The 20198-nt window shown below is 45.5% G+C and overlaps 1 protein-coding gene and 1 long non-coding RNA gene across 10 annotated transcripts in view; one reads left to right on the top strand and one right to left on the bottom strand.

Moving 5' to 3' along the window:
- Window positions 1–231: 231 nt before the first annotated feature.
- On the top strand, window positions 232–14554 carry LOC311604319. 3 transcript variants are annotated; one of them, XR_014781454.1, is made up of 6 exons: window positions 262–1026; window positions 2134–2245; window positions 9580–9687; window positions 12043–12104; window positions 12751–12843; window positions 14421–14554. It is a non-coding gene; the product is annotated as an uncharacterized lncRNA (long non-coding RNA). The 3 variants fall into 3 exon arrangements; XR_014781452.1 differs by lacking the exons at window positions 9580–9687; window positions 12043–12104 and adding an exon at window positions 2647–2953 and having other exon boundaries at window positions 232–1026; XR_014781453.1 differs by lacking the exons at window positions 9580–9687; window positions 12043–12104.
- Window positions 1779–20198, bottom strand: part of CARMIL1 (capping protein regulator and myosin 1 linker 1) — a 260068-nt gene continuing 241648 nt past the window's right edge. The window contains exons 33-38 of one of the 7 annotated variants that reach the window (XM_084794019.1): window positions 18441–18870; window positions 14486–14567; window positions 12841–13041; window positions 10720–10860; window positions 7815–7964; window positions 1779–2232 (exon numbers count right to left, since the gene is read on the bottom strand). In XM_084794019.1, the coding sequence (XP_084650145.1) occupies window positions 2096–2232; window positions 7815–7964; window positions 10720–10860; window positions 12841–13041; window positions 14486–14567; window positions 18441–18870 (1141 nt within the window). In that variant the 3' untranslated portion in view covers window positions 1779–2095. Of the gene's footprint in view, window positions 2233–7814; window positions 7965–8298; window positions 8324–10719; window positions 10861–12840; window positions 13042–14485; window positions 14568–18440; window positions 18871–20198 lie in introns of those variants that run through there. The other 6 variants (XM_084794020.1, XM_084794021.1, XM_084794024.1 and 3 more) reach the window with 6 other exon arrangements.

Genomic DNA, 20198 nt, shown 5'->3' with positions numbered 1-20198 from the left:
AGCAGGTGCACCCTATACCAAACACATTCTAAATGAATGCCAGTTTGATCACCGTTCATTTTGTGACTGATCAGTGCTTTGTTTTCCCCCTCCCCCTCCACTACTACCTGAGACAAAATCCAAGGTCATATACATTTTAGGGGAGTGGACAGAGCCACCACGAGGCTCTGTTGTCCATCTGCGTTCTCAGGTCCTCACTCAGAATGGCGTAACCACTTGTGGTCCTCTTAGTAATGCTGGCCCCAGCCTATGTATGCTTTCTCTGGTACTCTGGACTTTTTTCACAATTTCTCTTAAGCTGCTTTTCTTCTGCAGTTGCTTGCTAAGCCTCCAGGCCAAACTCAAAGGCATGGCTTTCACTCTTTTCTGTCTCTCTCCTGTGGCAGCTGCCAAGATGCTCAGCCTCTCTGTTCTGTGCTTTTTCTTTTAAAGGCTAATAAAACTGTCCTCCATTATAACTGTCTTCAAATAATAATAATACAGAATACCTAAGGATTAGGCACAGTCCCTGTACTTCAAAGGCCTTGTTCAAATGTCACTTTCTAAGGCTTCCAGAACACCTCGAGGTCGGGGTGGCTGGACAGATATCTTTAATAGTATTGCTTGTTCCAAGGGTGGGCTTAGCTGAGCTGTGGGTAGGCTCACCAAACTGCCGAATAGTTGCAGTCCCACACACCCATTTCTGTCTTATCCTCCTCTCACTTTGCCACCATCATGGGTGTGTCTGCTCACGCTAGCACTGGCCACACCTAAAGAGAACAATCTTCTATGTTGGCAGAATACAGAAGTCATAAGATGATAGATAGCAATTGGCTCAGCCTTCAGGACTGGAACTCACCGCTAGGGCAGCACCCATGGGAGGCAAAGGGAGCAGGATGAAGTCAACAGTGACATCACAAAAGCCCTGTTTGTGCTATTGCTGTTTTCCTGTCTGGTGAGCGCACCACCTTCCTCAAGCTGGTGCCCCTCACATGACTAATTCATGGAGCTCAGTACAGAGCACACACAGACTTCTATGACCTTCAGGTAAATGTCATCTGTGTTCCAGTGGGAAGAGCAGACTATGGAATTATCAAATTATACTTATTTTGAAAGTAATGATTTCTACATTATATAATTATCTGTGGACTGTGATTATTCTAAATTTTAGAAACAAGCCACAGGTTCACCACATAAACCAATCCTAATAAAAGAACTGGAGGAAGTCAAAAATTCCACTTGTAAAATCATTTTATTGGTATAAATATACATATGAATAAAATACTTTCAGCCTGTAATGTAAGTGAATATCTGTGAGATGTTTTATAAAGAGTAGTATTTAGATTTTTTTTTACAGATGCCAAAATTTTCTCTTAAAAACCACACATTAAAAGCTAATAAGCAGACAGAAATTAAAGGCCTTCAAAAACATGAATATTCATAAGACCTCATTCCAATCAACTATATATACAAATCTGGGCCTCTTTCACTGTTCTTAGCTGTGTTTGCTGATGGTCTGCAAAGATTCCCAACCAAGATCTAAATGTACAATTCTACATAGGGAAGGAAGTGCCCCACAGAAAAATGTAAGAACAGTGCTCAAAATCTAATATATATAATTTATACAAATTATTTATTAGTGTGCTCTGATACTATAATTACAATATGCAATTGCATACATCAAGAATAAACTGCTATGTTGAGTCACGTGTGGCTCTGACACAATCACACCCTGCAGCGCCCCAGGATATCCTGGGTAGCTACCTAGGTATGAGTCCAGTTACTTCATTAATTTCAAGAAAAAAAAAAAAAAAAAAAAAAAAACCTCACCATGCAGGGCACTGTGTAGCTGCCTCAGAGAAATTCAAGTAGGGCCCGTGGTATAATTGCTGGCTTTTTGTTGAAGGCATAAGAAAAAAAAAATGTTTAGAAATCAAATAGGGAAGACCAAAAATGTGCTTTGATAACCAAAAAGTGGACTTTATATATATTTTGTAGAAAAAGGAGAAACGGGGAGAAAGAAGAAAGCACCAAGAGAAGGAAGAGGACACACTGCCCTTGGCTCCTCTGAGGGCTGAGGAGAGCACCCTGCATGGGAAGGCTCACGTGGGCACCGTTACACAAAAATAAACTCTTTTTCTGCCTCTTCTCCAGAGTCACTGGATTTGCTCCCTTGGTGACCATCTTTCCCGGAAGACCGCGGCTTCTGCTCTTGATACTCCTGGGCCTGTGGGCCCCAGCTTCTCCTCGAGACTGAAATGAGAAGGTAAGGAAGAAGGACCATTTGTTAACAGGGCAGTAATAGTGTTAGGTGAGGGGCCCTGAGAAGTCAGGGTGCGAGTGGTCAGGACGGACTGTTTCAGAAACGAACCTGCTGTTGCACTTAGACACGCTCTAGACAGAAGTCGAGGACAAAGCAATGAAACCACAAGCAAGTGGACATAAGCAAACACGTACGCCTAAGGCCAGTCTATGATGGGGTGAACCCCACATAGATGTGCATGAGAACCGGAGGAGGAAATGGTGGGCGAGCAGAGGGAGAGGCCAGCAGATGTCACTGCCCTGAGCCAGGTGACCTCCACAGCCAAGACTGCCCCTTCACCCAGCACAGAGACTTGCACACAGAGGTGTTGGCTGCACAGGGTTCCAATGCCATCCCTTTTGCAGATGGCTGAACACTGGGTACTCCTGTACTGCGGGCAGGAAGTCAGACAGGCCTTTCTTTCTGTGCCTCAGACCACATGTGCTCCACTCCCTACAGAAAAAGGCTGTGTGTGACAAAGCATCAAATAACACCCGTGCCAGATTCAACCCCGCAGGTAAAGGACTCATTAGCATTGCCTGTTTCTGACTGAAGGGTAATGTGTGACCGGAAGGGTTCACACAGCAGTGAGGGCTGAGCTTGGTTGGAACTGTACTTTTGTTATGCATCTGGAACTTTCTGCTTCATGGCTGGTGCTCTTCCTGATTACAGGTGGGTTTTGCTGCCTTTCTCTGAAGCCCACGTTGTCACTTCTTGCATCCTGGTTTCTCGGCTACCGCATTTGGGAAAGAGTCAGTGCAGAGGCTAAACTCTAGTAATATTTAATAACGCTATTAAATAACACATGTCTATTGTGAAGATACCGTCTAAATGAAAAATACCAAACCCATACCATTTGGAAAGCTGCTTAAAGAAAAAGCTCGGCTACTCTGCCACTCAAATCCCAGGAATCCAACCAGGAAGACACCCATCAACCCTGGGAGGGACATGCGAACACGTGTGTCACTTGGTGCTTCTGATTTAGGCTGTGGCTTAAAATGAACACCTCAAAGTAGGGTTTCAGGAAGGGAATGTTTAGGAGACATGTACACGAACACATCAAGGCTCTCTTGCAAATTTAGTTGCTATGGTCGGATTCTAACTTTTAACAAAAAGCATTGTGATTTTCAGTTAATAGCATTAAATTTAAATTACTCAAAATCCCGAAATGGGGGGTTGGGTTGGGTGGGGGATGCAAACAACTTTTTCAATCTCATCATAAAAACAAGCAATATGTATGCAGGGCCCCATGGAGGCTGGACTTATTGTGAGCCACCTGATACGGGTGCTGGGAACCAACTCCTGACCTCTGCAATACTGAACATACTAAGCCATTTCTCCAGTCCCTTAAACTTTTGATTTCTTTTTGCCAGTACTAAGGGTAAATTCTCAGTGAGGGCTGGGACATAAGAAAGAGATACAGTTGCTTTTCTCACCATTTATAGGGAGAAAAAAAACCCTAAATGTACTTGTGTTGATTGGTCCTTTGGAAGCTCCTGATAAGCCAGGTTTGGAGGGGGGAAAAAGGTAAATAAATGTCTCTAAATATTTTGCCCTTCATTACAAATCAATTTGATGCCCACACGCACAGATTCCTTTAACCTTTCAGCCTGGGTGGTACGGTAACAACATGGGGAGCAGAGGAGACTTAGAGGGCACTTGGCAAGAAATCCAACCTCAAAAGTAGAGGGGACTTGTGCTGTCTCCTGGAACTTGTGCACTCTAATGTAAATCAAATCCTTGTTCCGCCACAGTGGACATTTGGGAAGATATGCCTAACACTGCAGCGGGAGACTCAAGGGAAAATAAGCAGGGCAGGCTGTGCTCAGCTGTCTTCAGGGAAAACACATGTGTTTGAGTCCCTAGATTAAGATAATAATCAAACTTCTCATTCTTTCCAACACTTTAACTCCCTGGAAACACAGTCCAAACCCACCACATAGGAGGTGACACAAAAACGCTTTCTGAATATGGAGATATTCATGTATCCAAAAAAATTGTGTCAGGCAAAACCAGATGTTACCCTATAAGCCAAGGCACAGCAGATGTTACCCTATAAGCCAAGGCACAGCAGATGTTACCCTATAAGCCAAGGCACAACAGATGTTACCCTATAAGCCAAGGCACAGCAGATGTTACCCTATAAGCCAAGGCACAGCAGATGTTACCCTATAAGCCAAGGCACAGCAGATGTTACCCTATAAGCCAAGGCACAGCAGATGTTACCCTATAAGCCAAGGCACAGCAGATGTTACCCTATAAGCCAAGGCACAGCAGATGTTACCCTATAAGCCAAGGCACAGCAGATGTTACCCTATAAGCCAAGGCACAGCAGATGTTACCCTATAAGCCAAGGCACAGCAGATGTTACCCTATAAGCCAAGGCACAACAGATGTTACCCTATAAGCCAAGGCACAGCAGATGTTACCCTATAAGCCAAGGCACAGCAGATGTTACCCTATAAGCCAAGGCACAGCAGATGTTACCCTATAAGCCAAGGCACAGCAGATGTTACCCTATAAGCCAAGGCACAACAGATGTTACCCTATAAGCCAAGGCACAGCAGGAAGCGTGAGTGGAACCCAGGGGGACACGCACAGTCATCTTCTCGGAAAAGGCAGGCTGTCTTTTTAAGTCCAGCCAGGCACTGGTCTTCCAAGTTGATACTGGGCTTTTGTGACCTCAACAACCATTTTAACCAATGTGTTGACGGAGAGGAAAGATAACACACAATTTCAAGAAGGCCACGAACATCAAAACTACATTTTAGAATACGGGTGGAGCCAATGGTAGAGCGTGTGTGAGGCCTTGGGTTTGATGCTCAGGACCACTGAGGGCCAAGTTCATCCTAAGCTCATTTACCTTCATTGATTAAATTGTGGTCACATGTTATCAGGACCCTAGCAGCAGCTGGCATGTCCTTAGTATTGGGAGCAGAGTGTAGAACTCGAAGAACTAAGCTCGGCACTCTACTGTTCTTGCCTGTTTAGTCCCGATCCTTGATGCAAACAGCTTTGTAGAAGGAGAGTGTTCTTTGTTGAGTCAATTTCCAGCCCTTAGGGAACATTTAGTTGATTGCATGCAATTAAGATGCTACCTACAATTACACAGAACTAGGTTTTTGTCAGGCTTCCATTGAAGGAGGGGCTAAATACAACTAAGTCTGTTTAGAACTTAAAAATCCAGAATTAATTTTAAAATTTATTATAAAATTTAGACTAATTCACTACTGAAATTTATAATTCCATTTGTTCACACAGACTTCTTTCTACACCTTAATTTAATACCAGGCAAAAAGAAAAAAACACATTGTTTGATTAAACTTCTCCAATGTTGAACAGTTGGTGCACAGTTTATCTGTCTATGCACTTATTTATTATCATCCCGCGTACTCTGATAGGTAAAATATACTCAAGAATGTGGACTAAATGGTAACCTATTAAGTGGGGATACTGGCTTACAGAGTCACATCTTGTCTGAGGTGGAAATCAATATTGCAGAGAGCCTCACACACAAGGCTTCCTGTTCTTGAAGATGATTCTACTTTGCATATGTATATATGCAAATTTTAAGCCTTCTAAAATATGCATAGAGACTTGGAATTAGAGATTCAGATGCAAGCCTGGGAATGACTTTGTAATTCCAGGGAGATATATATCTACTAGAAGAAAACAGCATTTCCTTAAAATAATATTCTATAGTTGGCCCTGCTTTTTAAAAAGTCTGTCTAGCAATAGTTGGAAAATCTCTTGCAACTTGCTAAAATTTTCCTGGAGAATTTTGTTTCTTGTTTTGAGACAGAGTTCCATGTTATTTTCTATTCTCTGTGTAGTTGAAGATGCCCTTGTACTCCACACCCTCCTCTCTGTACCTCCAAAGTGTTGGGAATGGAGCAGTGCACTGCTACAGTGATCTGCTCTTGAAGAATTCTTACAGGGAAGTGGGAAGTGGAAAGTAAAACCTGGATCTGGGTCCAGGGCACGAAAGTCCAGCCAAGCACTAGCTGAGAGCCTGTGAGACAGGGCAAGTGTCTGTGGCTGCAGGCTAGACTGTGGGAACTACAAGGGATGTGGAAAGGGACTTCCAGAACCGAATGGTACAAATAGAAAGCTCTGCAACACAAACAAAGCCAAACAAAAGCAGCTATTTTCTTCAAGAAAATAGAATATTTGCTAACAAGAAATATCATATCTTATAATTAGAGAGGAAAGGACATGAAATCAGTATCGAAATAGTCACATGATTAAACCATGTCAACCATGATCAGATATGCAGCGTGCTTTGAGAACCACAGCCTTCATTTGCTTCATGAACCCAAGGCTTGGAAATTAAGAAAACTAGTTTAGTGTCAACAAAATTGCTCTTAAAACACTTGAGAGTATGCCCCATGATTTAGCCAATTGCTCTGCTAAATGCATTAAAAACAAACTAACCAGGAACTATTCAAGAAGCAGAGGCTGTGCCGTTCTCAAAGGGGACGGTACACTGAGAAGAATAGGCACTAACAAAACAAAACGAGCATATTAAACACAAATCACTTTAATTGAAGCACCTGTGACAATTTTGGGGCTCCCTACTTTGGGGCTCAAGAAATCAAGCTCATTTAAGACAGCCCCATTTAATGTTACCAAATTTTGACCCAACTCATCCTACAAGGAGAATGGCAAGCTAGTGAGGTCATGGGAAAAAATCAGAGAGAGACACAGGGCTTCTTCTCGCTGCTTTTCTAGGTGTTGGCTTATCTCTGTAGCTATCTTCTTTTATTCTGTATTATTGGTGGATGGATGCAGTCCCTAGTGGGCTTCCTGTGTGCTGTGCAAATGCTTTCAGTGGCCCTTGCTCTTGCACCAAAGGTGCCTTGTTAATAGGAGATGTAAGTCAGTGGATCTAATAATAGTTGAAAATGTAAATTCCCAGGATCTAGAAACATCCATGTAACCTCGACTGTACTTACTAAGTCTCAAAAACTAACTCTTCCATTCTTCACAAATGTTTCATTTCTTCAAACGAACTACAAATACAATGAATTGCCTCTCAAGGTGGAAAAGCTAACAAGTGAGAAAATGTCCACTGATAGGTTACGTATGTGATCCAAGGTCTGCCTTTTGATGGGGGCTTTGTGTTGATCTTTCCTACCACAGTGTGTGGTAACACCTTATCAGTGTTGTGCAGGGAGATGTACTCTATTGCTCTATGAATTTCTAGTTTAACTCCAATGGAAACTTAATGGAAAAAACAAAGATAGAAAGGAATGAGAGATATGACCCCAAGTACAAAAATTACCTTTCATGCCTACTAAGGTTTGAATAGACAAACCCCTAAGGTAACTTGAAGCTCCCTGTAACCTAGTTTTAGATTTTGATTTAATATTTCCCCCCATGGAGGGACCATCCTGTTGCCACACAGAGTAAGAATTCAGTCCTATGACATATCAGACCCAGCCCCAACTAACAGCCACTCAATTAAAGCTCGTTTGTTAGTGCCAGTTCATCAGCTTCAGGTCAGCGAGGAATGAAAACGGAAGGCTCTAACCATTTGTTGGCTGTGACTTCCTGTACCCAGGTGCATTCACTTCCTCTTCCGCAATGGTGGAGTAGAGTTTTGAAGATCTTTTCCCTCTACTGGAAGGCTTGCCACTGTCATGATCTGAATGCCTTTTGAAATAATCTCCTCTTTGCACTACTAAGGAAAAGGGATCCGTTTTACCCTTCATAGTACCAGATACATCAATGTGTTGACATCCATGTTAGAATGATTAATATTGAAACTTAGATATCAGCTCATCCACGCCAAGTTAGGACTCAAAAAACTTAAGAGTGTTGGTCCTGGGCAGATCCACTGTTGTCTACAGAATTCAACAGCCAACATTATGGAAATGTGCAAAATGAGGTGAGTTCTGACTCTGCCCCAGAAAGGGAGTAACAAAAATGCCCCAGTATTATCATTTTGATTCCATGATGGATTAACAAAAATCACATTCACTATGGAATAATCCCGAAGAATTACAGTTATTTACCTGTTTCAGAAATTAGTTGGGCACGCTAGTCCAGAGGGAGGCAGAGAACAAGGAAATGAAGCAACCAGCATAAATAATACACAACAGGAAGAGACAAAAGGAATGGCGTCTAGAGAGAAAGGCAGGGCTTCTGAGTGGCTGCCACAGCTTCTACCCCCACCAATGACCAGCTGATTCGTAAGCTAATGTCAAAGTCTTACCCCCTCAACATCCGAAAGCTGTGCTTAGACCTGGTGCATCTTCAGCCTGACATCAGAACAGAGCACTGTGACCTGTGACTACTTCCTTCCGGATCCGGACAGGAAAGGAACCCCTCCCGAGCTCTGCAGCCTCCATCAACCCTCGGTGGAGGAGCATGTGAGGCATCACTGGTGTCTGTTATTGTGGGAACGAGGACCTGATTCAAACGCCTACCCCAACACTGGAGTTCTTGAGGGCTGTCCACCCCTATTTGGAATTCCTCACTTTTTTCACAGCAGCTCTGCCTTTGTTAGTGATGTCCTATGTCACCTGTGTTGTCACCAGAGGCTCTAGGACACATTCTTGCTCCTGGTGACATTGGTTACCTATCAGGTGTGTCCAACTTTTCCACACTTGGGAGCCATACAACTGAATTAAAAACAAAACAAACCCCCAAACTGCAAATATCTGCTGAAAATCCAGCTGCTTGAAGAAAGCTTACCTATCAGGTTGGGTTAGGCTGTGGTCATAGATGTTCTCAGCCAAACTCAGCTGCACGTGGCCCTTGGGCCACAGATTGAACACTCACTAGCAAGTATCATTTTCCAAAAAAATATACTAATCAGAAATTTCCTAAATTCAACTCTCTGGCCCCCACCTGCCCTGTTTTGTGTAAATTCTTTAACATTTCAACCATTTTTTTTAACAAGATGAAAATTCCCACACGTCACTCCTCCCCTCCAAGTCTCCCCATTAATATCCTCTTGGGATTTTCCAGAGCTTTTTTAAAAGCTAAGGGGTAAAGATAGAACCTGCAGAATGCAAAGACAAAGTGGTGCCAATGGGGGAAGGGGAGCTGTGAATGTGGGCGACCTGGCTACCAGGGCCTCTCAGGGAGCTGAGGTTGTTTTGAATGGCGTTACTAAAGGTTCTCTGAAGAGGTACTCCTTTTAAAGCTCTGGCTGTGATACCAAGTACAGCATCTGCCCCCTCAGTTGTGAAATGAGAATTCAATACCTATCCCCTCTCCTCCTTAGATTCATTGACAAAAGCCGTATACCAGTTTCAGCCAAACCTCCATTTTTGTTTATCTACAAACAGGAAGACAGAGACTTCCACCTATCAAGTGACGTTGTAGAATGGAGACAGAAGAGCAAACAGTGTTGTTTTATTTATTTCTATTAGATTCCTAAGCCATGAGGATAACAGGTAAGTGTGCCTTCTATTCACTTCAACCTGACGCTATTACCCAGAAAAGTAAACAGGAGCTATGAGAGCCAGCGAGCTGACACAATCCCAAAGTTCCAAACCAATATAAAGTTAACAATGCAGCCCAAACCAGAGCAAGAATCTGGACACGCCGGCTAATAGCTTTTTTTTTTTTTACAGTGCATATCTGGTGCAGAGCCAGCATTGTGTGACACTTCACCCAACAGCCAACTGTGCATTTGAAATAATAAAGGGAGGCCAGGCATGGTGACTCACTCCTGTAAGAGAAGCTAAGGCAGGCAAGTCACTTCTGCCTCCAAAAAAAAAAGAATAAAAAAGTAAATAAAATAAAAACATAAAACCACATAAAATAAAAAGTAAAGAAATAAAATAAGTAGGAGAAATAAAAGAAACATCACAAATGCTACAGCTACCCCAGCCTGCCTTACCCCCGATTTAGTGACTTGGTCTGTTCCTGTAGGGAAGAGGGGCAGCACGCAAATCATAGGAGACCGCCATTCCCACCTCAGGGACCTAGAGGGAATCCATTGGTGCAGTGACGCCCTGGGAGTGTCTATACTCGGGCCACACGTCTGAGAAGGCAGAACATTTATTTACTTGTGACCCAGAGAATACAGTGAGCTTCAAGGTCCCACATGGCAGACCACCTGCTCCTGAGCCACGGCAAAGTTATTGTAACTGCCCTTCAACCGTGGCAATAGTGACATACTAGCTGAGGCTGCTTTCCTTAGAAATAATGGAACCTGGAAACCTATTCAAAATTGTGCTCTAACATGCTGTGAGGCAGCTGAGGAGGATCTAGCAACTGCTCCTGTAGAGGGGGTGGGTCTTTGGCTAGGAGGCTTGGCTGTTTTCATTCTTCATGAAGTCAGACATAATGCCAATCCACGTGCCCACTCTGGTTCATATATTTAAGTCCAAAGGATGCTGGCTTGAACCGTGGGACACTGGTCCTTCCCTTTGAAGTGATGCTTCTCTGGGAGATTAGAGCCAGAAGACAAAGGTTCTTACCTTCCTGGGAGACGGTCCTCGGACTGCACTGGGAGCTGCTCTGCCCATCACGCTCCTTGTCCGAGGAGACTTTTTTGAGGATGGGTGGAAGGAGAGCAACTTTAGGGGAACTGGGACCAGATGGAGAGTCTGGAGTGTCTTCTACAGGAGCACAAAGACAAAGACACAAAACAAGCTGCTCTACAAATTGTACTCCAAGCTTATAAGCCAGAATGTAAGCATGCAAATCCTTACATCCAGATGACTCATTAAAAAAAGAAAAACTACCATGGAAATGTTTCTAGTCAAAAATTACTTCTGGATTTCCACTAAGTGAAGTAATAAGCACCCGTGAACCATAAAAGAATGGCAGCCATGAAAAGTTGAAATACATACAGATCTGAATCTATGCTGTAAATATTCAGTGAACTACTATTTGAAAATGAGACTACAAGCGAAGCACAGATTCCTCAAGCCTCAGACACAAAGTTGTTGACTGTCTTAAAACATGCACTGTTTGTAACACAATGCCTTTGCCAGTTGTTAGAGCTAGCAAGTAAGTCACAACACATATGTACATACAGACACATATGTACATGTACCTATATCCAGTGCCCTAGGAGTAATTTGAAATCATGGATTTTTTTTGGGAACCCATGAAAGACTTTGCTTTCTGGACCTATAAGGAGATTAAATGATCCCCTGGGCTAAAAAGGTGTAAAGACAGCCAGGATTAGAATTCAAGGTTCTCAGCTGAAAGGCATGTGGGATTCTCACGCCAGTGTGTGCACCCACAGGTGTGTGGAGGCAGCCTACAGGCAGGCTCACTTCAGCCTGACATTCTCACTTCTAGTCTCCTGTGTGTGTCAGCACAGAAGCAAAGACACAGTGACCCCATAATCTCTCAGAATTGTCACAAAGAGGGACTGAGAAGACACACTTAAAAATATGAATCCTCAAGCCTTACTCAGGCATCACCCAGTTTATAATCATAACTTTTGATATGCCTTATACTGTGAGATAAGCACCACATCTAAAAAAAAAAAAAAAAAAAAAAAGGAAGCTTGCAACAGAATAAAAGGAAGCTGGCTAGCTTTACAGTCGGCACCGGGAACTAGGGAGCCGAGATTCTGCACCAAGTAGGTTAGATGCTCTGAGTGGTTTCTTTACTTCAGACAAGGAACACATGTAGCTCAGAAACACATCAAGCCTTCTGCTGACCAGTTCCTGCTTTTCCGTTACTTAGTCTGTTTATGACATGTCTCATCCTGTAGCCCAGGCTGGCCTGCAACTCACTATGCAGCCCAGGCTGACTTCAAACTCATAGCAATTCTTTGGTCTCAGTCTCTCAACTAGAGGATGAAGAGGAAGATAATGACAATTTGATGGAGATGATGATGGCAAAGGTCTGTATACATCTCTGTTCTGTTTCCTAACCTTTCAGGGGAAATTACAGTGAAGAGCTGATGGACAGCTCATCGTATTTCATCATCTAAGTCATTCGACTTCTGCTGTTTTGCAAAAAAAAAAAAAAAGGCAGAACTCAACCCAATCCTAGTGTTTTAAAGTTTCTTCTATAAGACTTTCTACTTTAAGTCTGCAAGCATCTTTGTAGCTGGCCGGAGGGTAAGTCTCCTCGACAGGCTGGACCACACCCAGCACCCGGCCACTCAGTAATGCACCCTCAGAATGCTTGCACCATCTGAGGACACCTGGTTTTGTTTGCCAGATTCTGTTCTGAATCTCTGCTATGTTACAAGGCACTGTGTGCAGCCACAGAAGCCTGTACTGCTCTCACTGTCCTCTGTCCCTATCCGGCCTTCCGCACTGTATGAACACCCTGGAGACTGACTTCAGAAGTCAGCCTTGGCTGATGGCCAACATTGCCCCAGCGGGCTTTCCTGACAGCCGAAAGAGTCCTGGGTTCCACCCTTGTGCGCGGTGGGCCTTGGAGTTGAATCTGTTAGCCCCCACCAGTTCCAAGCTCCTTCGGGTTTCTTCTACTTCCAAGTTCCAGCTTCCTGTTCTCCACCAGTTTTTTTTCCTTCCAAGGAGTCTACCACACTCTGTCTACTCTTGTGGCCACCTGAGGAGGCAGCCAGACCACGTCCAGCCTGACTCCCGGACCCCTGATGCCCTTACCAGGTCGGGAGGCAGTTCTTGGCTTCTGAGGGATGGACGGGCGGGCTGCAGGGCTCGGTTTGGGGGACTGAAGGAGGGGCTTCGGGCTGGTGGGAATGCTGGACCTGCAGCCCCCGTCCACTCTGGCTTCAGCTTTGGCGTTCTTTTCCGGTGTTCCCAGACCAAATCGGGCCTCTGGAAGACCTGGGTGAGGTTTAGGCACTAAAATGAGAAGTGGTCCAAAACACATCTTAAGTATCAAAAGTCAGCGAAACCAACCAGGCGTGGTGGCGCACACCTTTAATCCCAGCACTCGGGAGGCAGAGGCAGGCGGATCGCTGTGAGTTCGAGGCCAGCCTGGTCTACAAAGCAAGTCCAGGACAGCCAAGATAACACAGAGAAACCCTGTCCTGAAAAACAACAACAAAAGTCATATAAATCACTCATCTAAATATAGATCCGGTATGGACTGTAGTTATCATTCTCATCATAGATCTTAGGAACAAACGCATCTGTGTCTGGGCTTTTAGAGTAAAATGCTAGTGAAAGGCTGATCTTCTTCATGAAAATATGATGACTTCATAGCACTTCTCAAAGGAGTCTCAGTGGTCTAGGTAGAAGGCAGAGACTGCAGAGGGGCAGAGCTGGGATAAAGGATTCTTACAGATGGCCTAAGTCCTCCTTCCTGCTTATGGACCCTGCTCGGCTCACTGCCCGCTCTGGGCCACTCACTTCGATTTCTCTGTGAAGTGTTTGCTTTGCTAAATAAACTCCCTGAGCAGTTAGTGTCTTTCTACTAAGTTGAGAGATGGTTGCAATAAGATACCAAACTGCACGCTATGCCATGCAGTTCTATAGTCCTGCCCAAGGAGAAGGGGATTTGTCACAAATGTAAAGCCTTCCAGTCTTTCGGAGACGGACTGGCAGAGCAGGTGCACCAGCAGGATGCCTCAGTTCTGGACACCACCCGACCATTAGGGATCTGGCTACCAGTTGAAGGAGAAAGACTATGCTGAAGGTTAGGGCCTCATCTCAGGCTTTAACGGAGAAAACAATTCCGGAAATACCATCCCATCCTCTTCCACCCACACTGCAGCTGCTGTTTACAGTGACCCTTACAGCCGGCAAAAAGCAAGCATTCTAACATCAACCTACAAGTTAGCCCCAGTTCCCTCCCAATGTGTCTCAACTCCATCTGCACACTTAACACCTCAAGGGGACAAAGCACGGGGGTCGGGGGTGGGGGGCGAGCTGCAGGAGAGGAGTGCTTCCTCCTGGCAAATGAAACAACGGCCCTCCCTCCATACTCCACGTGCAGCTCTCTCTTCAAAACGTCCTAAGAGGTCCCTTCACCAGAATGCTCACAAGTTAGGAAGACATCAAAAAGCAAGAGAGTGTGTGTCGGGGGTGGGGGTAGATCTGAATTTCTTCAATCTGGGAAGTCATAAAAAAACAAGTGTCCCCTAAGATCATGGCTATACTGATAGGAGAGGCACCCCCAAGGAGGGGCTGGGACAGGAAGGGAGGGTTGGTGTTTCAGGTTAGAGGGGAGAACACTGAAGTTTCCTTTTCCATTTGTATTTTACTTCTTCCAATCACAGGTGGCTCCTACACTCAGAAGGCAGATGGTTTTCCTCAGGGGATGCAAGCAAATAGCTCTGCTTACCTGTCCCACCTCCATCTAAGCGTTCTGTGTTGCTCAAGGCTGGACTGGAGGAATCCTGGGAGACCACATCATTGACAAGCTTCTGAAAAAGTCAAGACACCACCCCCACAAAGAGCACATTTGAGATATGAGGGAAAAGAAAAAGAAACAATAAAGCAGATAACGAACAATGATAGATAATGGCTCATGCACTTTGTCACTGTTGAAGGGACCATTGTACCCACAAAGGCTTGCAGAACCCCCAAGATCCACATGAGGGGGGTCACAGAATAGAAAGGTAATGGATTCCAGGAAATCTGGTTTTTCATATATGAAGAGTTTGCTTTTCTTTTGCTTTTAGGTTGGATCTCGCTCTGTAGCCTACGCTACCCTAGAATTCACTATATGTTGTCCAGGCTGACCTCAACTTCATGATCCTTCTAGCTGGGATTTTCCTATAAGCCACCCCACCAAGCTTCCAGGAAAGCTAGTTTTAAAAACAAAAGAGAGGCCAGAGAGACAGCTCAGCAGGTGAGGGCGCTTTCTGCCAAGTCTGAAGACTTGTGTTCAGTCCCTGGAGGCCAGGTGGTGGGAGGACCGACTCCTGGCAAGCTTTCCTCTAACTTCTGCACATGTACTGTGCACATGTGTGCCCCATGCAGACATACACACATTAGATAAAGAACGTTTTAAAAGCAATCGAAACCTTTCTATCCTTGCTGTACCACTCAGGCCTAAAGGCTTCGATTACTCTAGGGCTCCTTTGCCACTGATATATATTTAAAAAAACCAAAAAACCAAAAAACCAAAAAAAAAAAAAAAAAAACCACAGGACAGAGACCTGACATTAAGAGGCTCTTAGTGATTTTCAATTGTCTTTGCTTCCCTGCGGTGCTGGGAATGAAAGCCAGGACCTTACATGTGAGACAAGCACACATCGCTGAGCCACAGCCTCAGCTCCCAATGGGATTTTTAAGAACTTGCAGGAAAGTGGAGTTTGTGATGATGGCACAGGAAGGGAAGGCCATAGTGGACTGAGGGTAGGACCTGAGAGTGGAGAAGAAAAGGCAGCTTCCTCCTGTGTAGTGCAGAAGGCCACACTGAACGAGGGTCTGAAATACAAGAGGTGGAACCAAAAGCCCACTGTTTGTGTAATATCCAAGAATGCTATGGACAAGGATGACTGGTGCTACCTCTTCTGCAGCACCACGGTGTGGTGGCTCCTGCCTATGGTTTCAGAGTGAGAAGGCTGAGGCAGGAAGATAGTGGCCAAGTTCAAGGCCAGGCAGGGATACATAGTGTGATGGGAGTCAGCCTGAGTCAGCTGGGAGTCAGCTACAGTGTGAGAGTGTTTCAAAAAAAAAAACCCTTTTTAATTAATGATTAAAATACAAAATGGGGTGATGAGATAGAGCAGCACTCTGACCTGTGGCCTGACTGCCACTCTTCACTTAAAAAGCAAGAATCTGCCGCCCACTCCGAGACTCACTTCGGCGCCCATAGTGTAGGTGATTAATCCCATGGCACACTTGTCTTCACCCCCTCATGCACTTGCTAGGAGGCAGTGGAGAGGTGGAGAGGCCTCTCAGCAAGACCACAGCCCCAGGCTCTGAGGGTGCTGAGGGATCCTAGCAGCAGCACTGTGACAGAAAGATCTGGCACTGCTATGAAAAAGTGACCACGAGAGACACGGGTCCCATGGCAGTCCTCTGTGCAGGTGTCTGACTGGCAGAGTGCAATGGCAGGCCCAACTGCATACCAACCATGGATGCTCGTGTTACTGCCTGGGTAAACAAGTCAGTGACTCATTTCAGGAAACATTACAATGCTAATTTTTGAAGAGCTTTAATTCTTTGGATAGACTAGTCACGGTCTAAACTATAACTGCAGAAGTTTTTTTGTTTTGTTTTGTTTTGTTTTGTTTTGTTTGACAAAGGCTGTTTAAAAGACCACTAGGTGGCACTATAAGCACATTAAACGTTAACCTGGACCAAACACAAACACTAAACCACAAGGATTCCGTCACTCTGAGCCAATTTATGTAGCAATCCCAAACGCATGGAAAATCACTCCAGAATCCTTGTCTTTTCACCAAAATTCGGTGTTCTGTCATAGGGAACTGATAGACAGTTCATGAAGAAAACACATTGGCTGTCGTGGATTTATAATGTATTCAGGCATCTGGCTCACAGTGGGGATTTGGTACTCTTCCAGCAGTCTGCATGGTGAAGGTCAGTGATGGCTCCCCTACAGCACCAGCCAGAGGCCCGTATATAGGCTCCCCACCTTTGGATATAGTAAGGGTCTGGGGGTGGGGGGCAGTGAGGGAGTGAAGCAGGTATCTGTAGCTGGGAAATTGCTGGATAGTGGGAGAACTATGGTGAACAACTGCAGAATCTTATGGGATGCAGACTTTAATAAACGGCAGGTGTAAGGAGGTGATGCACGAGCCCGCTGTGTCTGCTGTGTAGCCTGCCTTTTACTTCCTCAAAGTCTAGGTACACTAGGGAGAACCGTTTCCTTCTGATGCCTCGAGCAAAACAGATGCACAGCTTCCCTTTCTCTGGAGGACCTTCTCCTGGAGCTCAGGGTGATACACACAACCTGGGCACGGTTATCTTTAGTGATCATCACAGGAAGCATTCCTTTAAGAAGCCATAGAAGAAAACAGACACGATCCCGAAAGAAGAGGCTCCAAGCAGCAACGCAGCTGGAATGCAGCTCTGTGGAGGCTGGCCTGACCGAACTCGTGCGAGACCCTGGGGGTTGATCTCAAGTGCCTCAGAGCTTAGAGGAGTGGGGCAGACAAAGTAGGCAAACTGTCATTACATTGGAGGAGACCTGACATTTTTCTTGTTCTTTTTCGAAAATCTCCTCTGCTGTACTAGGAACAAGCCCAGGTTCTCCTACACGCTGGGCAAATGTTCTGCCTCGAAGATAGACCCTCAACCTGAGACTTAGCACCTTCTAACTAGCTCTGCTTTCTTTACAGTAGCAGTAGCAGCAGCAGCAGCAGCAGCAACAGGAGACTCAGTCAGTTCTAACAGGAAACCTTGACCTTTTGTTTTGAAATTTAAATCTAGGCAAAGGATTCTGAAGCCTGGGGGGGAAAGGTAAGCTGTGAACTACGTGGGGGAATGCTGTAGGCATCTGATGACTATCTGCCTGCCATCTGTTCTTTGCCTCTCGACTCTGCCCGTTCCAGCTGCCATCAGCCTCTCTACTCAGATTCACCTGAGCTGGTCCTATCTGGGGACCAGTTCTTGAATGCATCTATCAGAAGCACAGGGAAGCCATAGGTGAAGCAAAGTTTATCTCTCAAAAATGATGCCATACCTTTAAAGGCCCCATGGCTCTCAAGAATGTAGCTCTGAGCTGCATGGTAACCACCAGGAAGGGGTCGGGGACTGGGCCAGGGAGACCACCAGGGGTTTGGGGCCACCTAGTGCTACATAAGTGTATCTGAGACTAACCTGGGCCACAAAGTGAGTTTGAGGTGAGCCTGTTTCCTGTGTAAGGCTCTGTGAAAACAACCAACAGCTTAAACAAAGCATGGCCTGGGGCAGTAAATACAAGGAGTAACTGGGGTGGGGGAGGATCTGGGCTCTAAACTCTTAGGGAATAAATCTTTAGGTTTTACATTTGTAAAACACTGTCTTTGTAACATTTATTTTATGTGAGTGTTTTGCCTGCATGTCTATGTATGTGCACCTCATGCGTATCTGGTGCCCACAGAGTACGGAAGAGAGTGTCTGGTACCCTGAAACTCAAGTTACTGATGGTTGTAAACCACTGTGTGGGTGCTAGGGAACTGAACCAGGGTCCTCTACAAGAGCACCAAGTACTTTTAACTATAGAGCCATCTCTCCAGCCCCCTGCATTTACATTTTTATTTAACCAACCAGTTATTTTTCAGTACCTCTTTCTCCCATAAAAACAGAGGCTAACGCACACACCCAAAGGGCCCCTTCCTCACCTTCTGCGCGGAAGCGGCTCTCCGCTCCTGCTTGGCCTTCATTTCTGCCAGCAGCCCGCTGCCCATCACCTGCACATAGCGCCGGCCACCCTGTGGGCTGCCCCTGCTGTCGCTGCGCTCAACTCTGCCCGCCTCCTCTGCCTGAGCCTCCTCTAGGGGTTCCGGCGTTGTCATCTCCTCTGTGCGTTCTGCGGAGCCGCCGCCGTTGTGCTCGGACAACTTTATGTCCCTCTTAGCAGTGTCCACCGGCGGACTCCGGATAGCCCCTTTTGGGGAGGGGAGCTCTTCTGTCATCAGGATTGTGGGTGGCCGCTCAGATCGGGACCGCGATTTGATGAGGTTGAGAAAGCCACTTCTCCGAGAGTCCCGTTTTTTCTTCTCATCTCCTTCGCTCAGTTCATGGGCATCTGAGCTGCGTGTGGATGACCTCCTGCACCGTAACCAAGACACAGAAACTGTTGGCTCAGCCAGGAGGACTTAGTCAAAGAACATGAAGGTGAGCGCTACGTAATCATTTAAAAAGTTAAGCCTGTGCTGAGAGGCATAAAATCGGAGGATCTTCCTCACCGTTGCCTGTGAGGAAACTGAGCACACAGATTATGAGCAAATCTAAAGGAGTCCACTGGGACTAAAGGCTTAAGTGTAAATGTCTCCTAGGCTGGCTTGAGGCGTTAGGTAACTGCTCTGTTTAATCTGAGGGACATTGGAAAGGGCTTCCTGGACCATCTGTAATTGTCAGGTGATTGTTGAAGTCCAACACTTAGTACTTAGCCCTGGCAAATGTTTGGACCTTTGCTTAAATGGAATAAATTGCTGGAATAAGCAACCAAAGACAAGACTCAAGGCCAGGGTGCTGGTGCAGTCCCTGTGACAAGCATTTGTGAGATGGAGTAAGGAGGGTGAAAGGGTTCAAAGTCAGCTCCCGCAATATAAAATTCCAGGTCAGTCTGGGCTACAGGAGACTCTGTATCTAAAATAAAACTAGACAGAATAAGCTTAAATTTGGGGATAAATTTCCAAGGAAGGAAAAAATAAAAAATAAAAAGAAACCTGGGAAATGGAGAAAAAGCACTAACAACATGAATCTGCCACTCAGAGCTGGAGGCTGGATCTCCACTTAGCTCCTCAGAAACCCAACCAAAAGCAGAGCCAGGGATAAATGCAAAGTGAACAACAAGACCCAAAGCCCCATGAGTGAGAGCAGGCAACACCGCTTGGAAGCCCAAAGAGCACAAACTGGCTTCATGGATCTGAGCAGCTGGGTATAACCTAGAGAGGCAGGAACGCCAGAGGCCGCAGATGGCAGGCCAAAGGCAAGGGCACGTCAAGGCGTGGGCGTGGCTGGGAAGCCTGAGAGATGATGGGCAAGGCTGCCTGAAAGCCAACTCACCAAGTCTTAGGTCCTCTTCCCAAGCTGCAGGGTCAACAATGCCCCGCCCACCCCAAACCCATTGCCTGCAGCGGGAACCAGAGAAACAGGGCAATTGAGGAGCATGTGGTACAGAATTAAGAGCAAACTGTGACGGGAGTGGAACATCTACGGTTAAACAGTACAACTGAGGAAACACTCCGGAATGTGGGGAGGGCCTGCCAAGAATGAGAAACAGGGGGAAAGGTGAGAGGGGATGGATTAACAGAGGAAACACCCGGCTGTATAAAAGATGTTTAACAGAAAGCATATAGAGGAAACAAAAGAGATTTACAAAAGAAACGATTTTTAAAGAACCCCAGAAGTGGCCCAGGTGGCGTGGGTGCAGG

Source organism: Acomys minous (assembly GCF_964271855.1).
Source record: "Acomys minous genome assembly, chromosome: 9".
In the NCBI taxonomy this organism is placed as follows: Eukaryota; Metazoa; Chordata; class Mammalia; order Rodentia; family Muridae; genus Acomys; species Acomys minous.
Note: the sequence above shows the minus strand (reverse complement) of the source record. Positions and strands in the feature narration are given on the sequence as shown.